The sequence below is a fragment of the Leuresthes tenuis genome, unplaced genomic scaffold, assembly GCF_036924035.1.
Source record: "Leuresthes tenuis unplaced genomic scaffold, fLeuTen1.0.hap1 SCAF_9, whole genome shotgun sequence".
NCBI classification, from domain to species: Eukaryota; Metazoa; Chordata; class Actinopteri; order Atheriniformes; family Atherinopsidae; genus Leuresthes; species Leuresthes tenuis.
Genome location: NW_027325363.1, coordinates 13,412,527 through 13,423,217, shown reverse-complemented (window position 1 = coordinate 13,423,217; position 10,691 = coordinate 13,412,527). Strand labels below are relative to the sequence as shown.

The following is a 10,691-nucleotide window of genomic DNA, read 5'->3' as shown; positions in this document are numbered from 1 at the left end:
AGTCATGATTAGGAAAGACCAGTTTATACCTTTCAGCATCGATGGCACCTTTTCAGATGTGCAAGTTGTCAGTTCCATAGGTACTAATGCACCTTCATACCACCAGAAAAGCAGGCTTTTGACCTGAGCGCTGATACCAAGCAATAACAACAAGATGAGGCTCTCTCCTCTTTTGTTTTCAGGACCTGGCATCTATTATTTCTGAAAAAAAATTAACTTCAATTTGTCTGACCACAGAGCAGTTTTCCACTTTGCCTCAGTCTGTTCTAAATGAGCTTTGGTCCAGAGTAAATGGCCGTGTTTCTAGGTCATGTTAACATATTTTTTCTTCTTTTCATGCTACAGTTTTAACCTGCATTTGGCATGGTGAACTGGGCACAGATAATGATTTCTGGGAGTTTTTCCTGAGCCCAGACAGTGACTTCCATAAAAGAAAAATGTCTGTTTTTTGAAGTACTGCCTTAAAATTCAATATCAAATTTGACCATGTCTCCACAGAAGTCTCCAGATACTCAGAATATTTTGATTACATTGTTTGCTTTCATGCTTTCAATCGAGAGCATTTTTCTGACACTGCGCCACGATTTTTAGACGTAGTTTTTTGCAGCACAGAGAGACTCTGCCCCTTCTAAGCGCTCCTTTTAAACCCAAAGCAAATCATCTATATGTAAAATTGAATGTGACCTTTTTATCAAGCCTCAGACTGGCACTGTATATGGTATTTGACAGAGAAGTATTTACAATATTTAAACATACAGTGCCTGGAGAGAGACACTGACAGATGTCTACTTTTTACTTGAAGTCTCTGTCTTAGGCAGAACATTTACATTACTGTGTGATAGAGTATACAAACTATCCATTCGGAAACAAATGATATGACACTCTTTAGCCTTAAGCAATCCCCTGAGTAAAACCTAAATAGGCTTCTCTTCAGAAAACAACATTGATGTTATTTCTACTCAGAGTCCTGTGACAGAGCGCGTTATATCTCGGTGGATAATTAGTTTGCACGGTGTTGTCAAGGAACAAAGGATAGCAAGGACGTGTCAAAGCTACATAATTTTACACCATGAGCGAAGAAAGCCAGAGGGCGAGACACAAAAGGGAGACAGAAAGCAGGAGAAAGTTGGAGAGAGAGAGAGAGACGGAGGGCAACACAACAGTTTTCAAGGAATTAGCACTCATACTTCATTAAATGTGTACCCTGTGGCACTTAAGCAGGGACGTGTGATGCGGTATGTCAGAATGTATCCAATGACCTTCATTCCCTGAAGGAACATTAATAGACAACTGTTCAGCTTCATGAAGCTTACTGTCAAGAAATTGTAATTTGTAAGAAATTCTGTAAGAAATTCTCTTCACAAGTAAGAAATTCTTACTTGTGAAGTAACACTTTATAGTATTACGTTTGTTCCTTTCAAAACTGCTTAGTTTGAGTGGAACTGGCCATAGGGTTATGTCTGAAATACAATATCTGGTAACAATTTAAATCTCTAATTGTATAGTATGGCAATTCAATAAAATTACAGGTAGAAAAATAAAGGAAAAAGATTTGCTGATATTTTCTCAGCTAACTATGAGAGTTTCAATCAGATGTGGAAAACATAAGCAGAGTGGTTCAAGTCAAAGCCAAAAGTAGCTCATTATGGACTCCAGGGAGCTCTCTTTTACAGTCATGGGTTCCTCAGAATGTTTTGCAGTGGTGTGATGAGACTCAGCATGTCTGTATTAACTGACTGAGCAGTTCTTCTATTGGACAGCACAGCCTTGCCACCTCCTCACTCCTGAGTCAGATCACTCAAATATTCTACACAATGTGCTGCTCAACTGGGAACACTTGTGTAAAACATTAAACAGACAGAAAGACAAGGTGGAAAAGACGAGAAGGACGTCAGAGAAACAGAAAATGTGAGTAATGACTAAGTCTGCGTTTGTTATTCAGATAAGAAACTGTTGCTGGCGGCTGATGCAGTAAAACAGTAAAATGTTGCGTTTGAACCTGCACTGGTCAGCTGGAGCCTTTGCTTTCTGTTTTCAGCCTAAAAGAAACACTCAAAGGCCTCTATGCTAGCCACCGCTGGCCTTGTAACGCTGGTAAACACCAACATTTCAAAGGAACTAATAGAAATGTTGATGTATTTTGTCATACTTAATGAAAATGTTTTACTTGACCAAAAGAGCGTCAGGCTACAGCGTCAAAAAATAAGGAATCAGAAAAACAGAAGTGATCAGAAGGAAATGACTAGATAAAAATTCTTTATTCTGCTTTTTTAGATTTTTTGAGAGGTGTTGCTGCCATCAAATTCAAGATAAGCTTAAATGTTCTGAGCAATCATAAAATGTCTTCTTCGTTTTCTTTCTGCTTTTGTGAGTAAAATATTGTTTAATGAGATTTGAAAATCACTCTGTTTTTATTTACTGGGTTGTAAAATAAAAGATTAGGGGATGTGACAGAAATTTGTAAGTGCCTACAAACAAGGCAGAAAACCACAATTAAATGTGTGCTGTGATGTTGAGGCACCACAGCATTGTTCTGAAATTAAACAGTCCAGACGCATAAACAATGTCTGTGCACAGAGGCCATACATACACCTTTTCCTCCAAACAAATGAGTATTTATAGAGACAGTTACAGAAACATCTTCTGATGCACGATCTTGGACACATCATCAGCGTTGTTTCCTGGATTCACCAGGTGTTTCGGGTCTTACACCCTCTTCCAGGCGACCTGACCGAGGCCGATCAGAACCCGGCCTGTGTCCAAGTGGGATTCTACTGCCCCCCACTGCTCTCCCCTCTTCAACCAGAGCCATCTGAATGCATTTTCTGCTGCCTCCACATTGTTGCTTATGGCTCTTCTTCGGTTGGCACCTGTAATGCCCAGTGTGCCGTAGGCCTTGCTCAGAGAGTGGCTGGCAAATCATCGACAGCCCACTTCCACTGGCACCTGGTCCTCCACCTGTTCCTCCAAGATTCCTCTTGGTATTTCTCCCTCTTTCTCTCTTGAGCCCCCTCCAATCTTTCCTCCCAGGGCACTGTTAGCTCTAGCAACATCAGTTGTCTTGTGGCCTCCGAGACCAAGAAGATGTCAGCTCTCATGCTGGACTGGGTGATGTGTGGTGGAATATTCAGCAGCCTTTCCAGGTTAATTGTCATCGCTCAATCTCGTGCCGTGGAGAGCAAACCAACAGAGCAGTTCTTCGGTGGTCTCTCTGGCCTTTGTCCTTCCTTAATGAAGTGAAGGGCCTTGGCTGTAGCTTGGTAGTATCGGCTGTCCTTGATCCCCTTGCTGATTGCCTCCGCAACGGATTTCAGGACCTGGTCATGCCTCCATTGATACCGACCCTCGCCCAGCGCCTTGGAGCAGCTGCTCAAGATGTGTTCTAGTGTCCCTATTCGGGAACACAGGGGGCATGCAGGTGTTTCTATTTTGCCTCAAGTGCACAGGTTGGATAGACTGGGGAGAACATCATAGACCCCCAGAATGTGCAGCAAGAACGCTCTCAGAGCCATTTAAGTTCAATGTGGCCAAGTGAAAATGGAAAAGTATTTACACTGATTATTGATTTACTAGCACAAGATGATGCTTTAGGTTTCATTGGACCGTATTGTTGAGCTGTGTGAGGAACTGGGTGTTCTGCAGCCCCTGAAGCCGATGCTACACCTCATGTTTGTTATCTGATCATTTGTTACTTTTTTTTAACATTCAGCAGTTTTTAATTCTGTCTGTGATTCTTGTTCATTCACCAAACTGAAAAGATCTCCTTTTTTGCTTCACTCTGCTCCTGTGTCTCAATTTTAGAGTTTCTGCAAAATTGTGTTACTTCTTTAGAGCTGTTTAAAATTGACAAGTCTATTTAGTTGTGATGCGATAATATTTTCATATGCAAATTAATATTTACAGGAGTGTTGAGAGCCATTTGTGGCTAAAGATGAAAGTGGAAATAATGCTCATACATGTGTTGAAGTTTTCCCAATTATTTGAAAGACTTTGCACACACAGCTTTATTTATCATTGTGCATACACACAGTCTTAGTTGTAAAAGTACGTACAATCTTATTCTTCTGTTCCCAGGTCCCAAATGTTTCCCAGAAAACATTTTGGAGCATTATGAAATGAAAAATACAATAATGGTGATCTTAAACCAACTGCTGACATCAAAAAGGAGAATATATTTATATATATAATGACATACTCATACTGACTATAAATTTCAATTTGTCTAATTTGAAAAACACCATATCCTGTGTCTTCTCATCTCAATCTTTTTCAAAGGGTATTGGGAGTGAAGCAAGGACAAAATCACTTTCTACTATGTTCACCTTTAGGGTGAAGCTTGAGGTGATGCAAACACTGAGTCTAATCGAGACAAAGTTGAGAACCGTAAGCCTCTTCCAAAGTTACAGACTGAAAAGAAATACCTCTTTGCAACTCCAGAGATGCAGAGATGGTCTTTGTCTATACGGTGTAACTAGTTTAAAGTCTAACTAACTTTGGCCTACTCTAAATCCCCATTTTCAATTCATAACTGACAAAATTGTGGATTTGGCCATTTTCTGCTAATTAAATCAATCAAGTCACCTGTAAACAATGCATATAAGAGTATGTAATTGATATAATAGGATAGCCTTGAAATAGTTTGTGAAAATGTGAGTGAAATCCTTATCTGAAAACTCCCAATCCCTTCTGATTAGTTTGGTTAAGGAACTGCGCTCTGTGGGGAGAGATATCAGGATCAGTCTGTGTGTCACTCGACCTGCTGCACGACAACCGGTTCATTTAACTGATGAAAGCACCTGTGTGAAACAGGTAGGAGAAGGTCGTGATAGGTTGGCAGGCTTAGAAACAAAGCGAGCAGGAGACAGACAGCAACCGTTGGCCTACTCCTGCTTGACTGTGGGCTTCACTGTGTCACCAACCTGCAGAGATGCCTCTTAACGCAGGAGAGACCGGGTTCGGCGGCGTGCCAGAAGGTGGGCTGGCCGCTGGTGTGGGAAACTCTGAGACGGCACCGCTCCTCATACCAGAACCAGACCCAGAACCGGTTAATCAGTGGCAACCCCTGAGCAAGGGGGAGCTGGAGACCGCGGCGGGAGGTCCAGGGTGGAGGAGAGCGCGCTGTTACCTGGTGGTGTTGTTCTGGATTGCTTGGGTGTCCATGCTCGCCATATCAGTCGCCATCGTCGTGATGAGCCCTCGGCCAGTTGGGACGTCGCTTAAATGGTGGCAGAGGACTGTGTACTACCGGCTGCAGCCCGACTTGTCCACGGAAGCGCAGGCCGAGGGGTCAGAGGGCGTCAGCGGTAAGTGCGAGTGGAAAATGATGCACAACACACGTTAGCTATGAATCCCGGAGGGTTTCCATAAGCGATTTACATGCAGCTATATGTCAAAGACAGAACGCCCCTCAGTGTTATTTGATTTATTTGACTATCTACCTCCTGGTGGTCTGAACGTATTCACACTGTAATGCACATCTTTGTGCGCATAGGCACTCAAACTAATGTAATATAAAACAGTTCTGCAGTACACTTTGCCTCCATGAAGTTTGTAAGTTTAGCCTTTCATGAAACTGCTCTGAAAAAGTGTTTTTTTCAGAAGCTTTAGTCACATTAAGACGCTGCTGAATTGGTATGAATTATTCTGATATTAAATTAAATAGTTGTCAGCTCCATATGCATTACTGTGCAAAAGTCAGTCTATTAATATCTAACCCTTTAAGACTTGAAGCCTCTAAACTTAGGCACAGGTACACTTGTTTATTGCACTGTGTTTGAATGAGTTAATGGAACTAAGTAATGAATTTCTGATTGAGGGTGTCTATTCGAGGCCAAGCAGAACACAGTGAGCTTGTGAATATCTGAAGTAACGCAGTTTTTCTCTGAAGGGGTGTGTGAGCGCCTTCCCTACCTCAGGTCTCTGGGTATCGGGGCTCTAATCCTGGAGGGTGTCTTTACTAAGAGGGTATTTTCGTCCAACCTTACTGAGACCGCTGAAAACATGGAAACACTAGCTCAGATCCAACATCTGCTCATAGAGAGTAACAAAGCAGGTGTGTAGAACTTTTTTTTTTTTGCCAGACAGTCTGTATGTGAATTTGTCCTGCATTAATGATGATTATTTTCAGATCTCAGAGTGGTGTTGGACTTCTGTAACGTGGATCCGTTGACACTTCAGGATGTAGCAGGTAACCTGGACAAGCTGTCAAACCACTCGGCAGCTGCACAGGTGAAGCCTACTCTCTGCTAAAGCAGCTTGTAACTCTGGATCTCTTAAGCATTACTTGTGTCTGGATTTTTCCTACAGCATGCTTTAAAGTTCTGGTTGGAGCAAGGTGTAGCAGGTTTTGTCATATGTGACACAGATGCAGCGTATTCAGAAAAGGTAAGTAACACTGATTAATTTCCTAAAAGATTTAGCTACAAACAATGTTTCCCTAAGATGAACTTTTCCAAACTATCGTATTAAAAATGTCAGACTCTGCTGGAGTGGAGAAGTGTCCTTGAGGAATTCAGCTCTCAGGAGGAGGAAAGGTGAAGTTTTTTTTTTGTTTTTTTTTTGCGTAATAAAATAAATTTGTACGGCTCCTTGAAAATGTGCATCTGTTTGACCCTTTCAGGATTGTGGTGGTAAAACAGACCAGAGATGTTCTGCATCCACTAAACGGATCTGGCCAGAGCAACGTCACGCTGGTGAATATGGTCATGAGGTCCATTTTGCCATACTCGGATCATCCTCTATCAGCACAGGAAGTGGCTGATGCAATAGAGACACAGTTGCAAACATCGGAGGAAGATATATGGCCAAGCTGGACTGTAAGCTGGACTTTTTTCACAATATTTTGATGTGTAGGCAGTGTAAGATCCTCACGTCTTATAGAAGAAACGTCACAAGATCTGCAGGAATATCACAAAAGCAGGAGTTTACAAAGATGAAAGCATTTTTGCTCAGTTATCACTACTGCATTTACCAGTTGCATCTGGTGAACTGCCAGTTGAACATAATTTCACAGGCCTTTGGGGTTCGTTGTGTCCTTTAGGTTGGAGGTGAGGCACCTCATGATTTGAAGAGGTTACTCCTGATATTGATGATGACTCTGCCAGGATCCCCTGCTTTGGAGTATAACCCACAGACTGGCCAAACTCAGGTAAAGCCTTGTCTGAGACTTTCACTCATTAATCATTTTATTGGCTGATGATGTCAGATAACTTCCCCCTCACCAATGCAGAGCGAGTCTCTGGGAGGAGGATTATCACACAGAGAGACGGATGAGCCATCAGACACCAACAGAGTGAGTAATGATGCCAGCTGTTCGTCTAAAAATCCTCGGTCCTGTCCTCTGACTTGTTTTACCAAATGAGTGTGCGAGTCATGTAAAGCTGTTGGATGATTTTGGACGTATTTAACTTTCCTGTATCTCCACAATTCCACCCTCAGTACAAGCAGAAGACTAAAAACTCAGCGACTGCTCTCTTTACCACCCTAAGCCACTCGAAAGCCAGAGAAGAAGCCCTCCTGTACGGCAGTTTCACCTTCCTCCCCTTTAACACCTCTTCAAACAGTTCTTCCTCCTCCAACTCCACTTCTTCCTCTCCTTCTTCTCCCCCTATCCTGGCCTTCCTGCGCTCTTGGGGTTGTGTAGAATTTCTTGTGCTGCTCAATGTTGGGCCCGAGCCTCACTCCCTGGATCCTGCTTGGGCCCCGAGCCTGCCTGAAACAGGAGTGTTTGTGGCCAGCACTGGGATGAACCACTTAGGCTCGACGTCTCTGTACACGCTTAAACTGCAGCCCAACGAGGCCATGGCAATCAAACTGTTGACACCAGGAAGCTACTCGTAGAGCTACGTTGAGATTTGGGGTGCTGGCATGTGAGCTTTTATTTCACAGACTAATATCTGAAAACTTATTTTTTAAAGTTTGATGTGTGGTGAAAATAAAATGATTCTATGTGGCATCATAGCTGGCTAAATGTTGTTTCCTTTTCAACCTTGTTTAACAGTGTTTTCAACTGACAGTTGTGAATTTTAAGATAAAAATCAAGATATTTAACTACATTAAGAGTGTTGGTGAAAACAACACACTATATGTTGGATGATGACAGTCTAAAATGTAAAGCAGTTTAATCGGTTGTGATTTAGAAAGTTTATCTTGTGACTCCTTTCTGAAAAGAAATTCCTTCAAATATGTCTCATTTTATAGATGAAATCCAACCACGACAATGCCGTTTGCCACTTGCCTCATCGGCTCACAAAACAGACCACTGTTGAGTCACATTATAATTGCTCTCGGATGTGAACTGTTCTCGATTCAAAACCCTTGGGTGATGTTGAGTAACGCAAGTCCAGGAAGCAGATGAGGGTTTGTGAAGATTTATAGGAAAATCTTCTCTGACATTTATTGTTTCTGGAAAGCAGAAAAACACATTTAGTTTAGGAGGATTGCATTAGTTGCCCACATGGTGGTGCTGCAGGGCCGATTACTGCTCAGCTGAGCTTTCCAGCATAACTTTTGCACAAGACTTAAACATGTGACTACATTCCAGCAGAGTAATAATAAAGTACAGCTAATTCTTTTTTTTATCCTCACTTAAACAAGCTGTCCACATAAATATTTATGTCAGTGTTTTTAGCTCTGTGGCACTCTGAATGATGAAGCTCAGATCCACCAGCCTGTTCTTGATCTATGTCATCATTTCTTATTGCTACAAACATAAAATGTTGAGCATTTAAAAACTATTTCTGACAGCACACATATAATGCCTGTGTTCTCTATGTTGGTGAACATGAAAATACATATTTTGAGCATTGAAGGTTGAATGTTGTCAGACTTTCTTGAAACTTTTACATCCTGTAAATACAACAGATACAGTCTTGTTTGCCTGTTACATTAGACTGTAATAATGTTAGTAAAAAAAAAAACTAGGACTCGCATCTCTTTTGAGATAAATTGTCACATAACTTGGCAAACAGAAGTAAGTGCACAAACATAAGTTTTTTTTCTTTTATGAATTTATTTCACATGAACAAAATCTATCACAAGGAAATACATTTTCCAAAATTGTATCATTTCATTCATTTTAATACACTTACAGTTGAAATACATTCATTCACAATGTATACTCGGAGAAGAAAATGTGCAGGTAGGAACACGTTTGACTGGGTCATGCATGACTGAGCATAAGCAAAAAGTGACTGCCTAACGCAGCCTGTTATTCTTACATCGTTGCAATTCGGTGCATAAACCAACACAAAGCATCGCAATTAGAAGAGCTGCGCACAGTGTAAAAGAATAAACACAAACTAATGTCGCAACAAAGTCTACAGAAGACACATTCTCACAGCACATGTTGCAGCAGCAGGCATCTTTAAAAGCACATGGCTCTTAAACATTCACAATAAATACAGGTAGATTTGAAATCAGTGAGAGGAAGAAGGGGAATCTCGTCTCTGAGCAATAATGAGACAAAGGGTTATCAGTGTTAGCCTAATTTGAAAATAAAAAGGCCTTTTAACTTAAATGTGACAAATTACATAGTTCAAAGTTAGATGAACTGATGGGATTTTTTTTCACTGAAGATTATTTTAATTTGTTTTTACTTTAGACCCAGGGGAAGAAATCACAAAAGAAGATCATTTGAGGGCATAAAGGAAACTAAAATTTCCCTCTGAGTAAGCAGTGCTGATTCACATTAAGCCCTTTAACTTGAGCCCAAATGAATGGACTATTTTTAATTAGCTTTGTTCATTTTTGCACGTTTATCCTTCTTATCACTTGAGCACAACGACTATAAAGACAAGATTTTATAATATATCAAAACAAATTGTACATTTTCACATTTTTATGACTTTTCTCAATGGTAGCAGTCTGTCCTGCAAACGGAAAAATGGGTGATGAAATGTTTGTGTCTGTCAGTTGGGTTCTGGGGTTCTAAAAAGAAGAACCAGCGCTTTGAGTAAGGAAATCTGGAAGCCCAACACTTCTGACAAAATCCAGTATTTAGGCTTTCGAAAGTAATTTTTTTATTGAAATTGGTTTGACTGGAAAATAAGAAATGTTCAATTGTTTTCACCCAGGTTCACCATCTACGTCCACCATAAAATACCAACCAATATTGAATTCCAAGAAATCCTCTGCAGACATAGCCTCTCACCATAAGATAAACAGAACTGTGGAGAATTCCTTGATTTTTCTTAGAGTCGCAGTAAAGTTGAAGAATTTGGTTTAAGAGCTAATCTGCACCAGCATCATTATTATGCAAGCTTTAATGTTCAATTGCATGCATTTTTTTCATATTGTAAATGCATTCTCGTACCATTCTGCCTGAATTTCTCCATTTCAGCTCCTACTTTTTGTTTTAACCAAAAATGGTGGGCTGCAAGCAAAGATGCTCATCATTTGTTTAAAGTTTTCCAAGTTAGCATACGTTATGCAAATATTTCATATGACGATATAGACAAGCACAGGAATAAAAACATGTTATGACTGCAAATGAGGTGCTTCAGACAACCTAAGGGCAGTGTATTCACCAGGAAACATAAGTCCTTTTCACACATCAATTGTGGCTTATTGCTGCAAAAAAGGCATACTTGTTCCTATTTGTTAATTCACACATGCAAGACTGAGCTCAGCCCAGAATCTCTGTGTACAGTCAGCCAGCAAAGTAAAATCAGCTGACTGATGACATCATCACA

At 40.8% G+C, this 10,691-nt stretch overlaps 1 protein-coding gene across 1 annotated transcript; it reads left to right on the top strand.

Annotated features, from left to right (window-relative positions):
* Window positions 1-4,927: 4,927 nt before the first annotated feature.
* LOC140313740 (amino acid transporter heavy chain SLC3A2) lies at window positions 4,928-7,839 on the top strand. The gene is made up of 9 exons (XM_072391727.1): window positions 4,928-5,303; window positions 5,888-6,052; window positions 6,128-6,228; window positions 6,307-6,384; window positions 6,478-6,533; window positions 6,620-6,815; window positions 7,040-7,147; window positions 7,229-7,291; window positions 7,438-7,839. The coding sequence occupies exons 1-9, from the start codon at window positions 4,928-4,930 to the stop codon at window positions 7,837-7,839; spliced, it is 1,545 nt and encodes a 514-aa protein (XP_072247828.1).
* The last annotated feature ends 2,852 nt before the right edge of the window (window positions 7,840-10,691 follow it).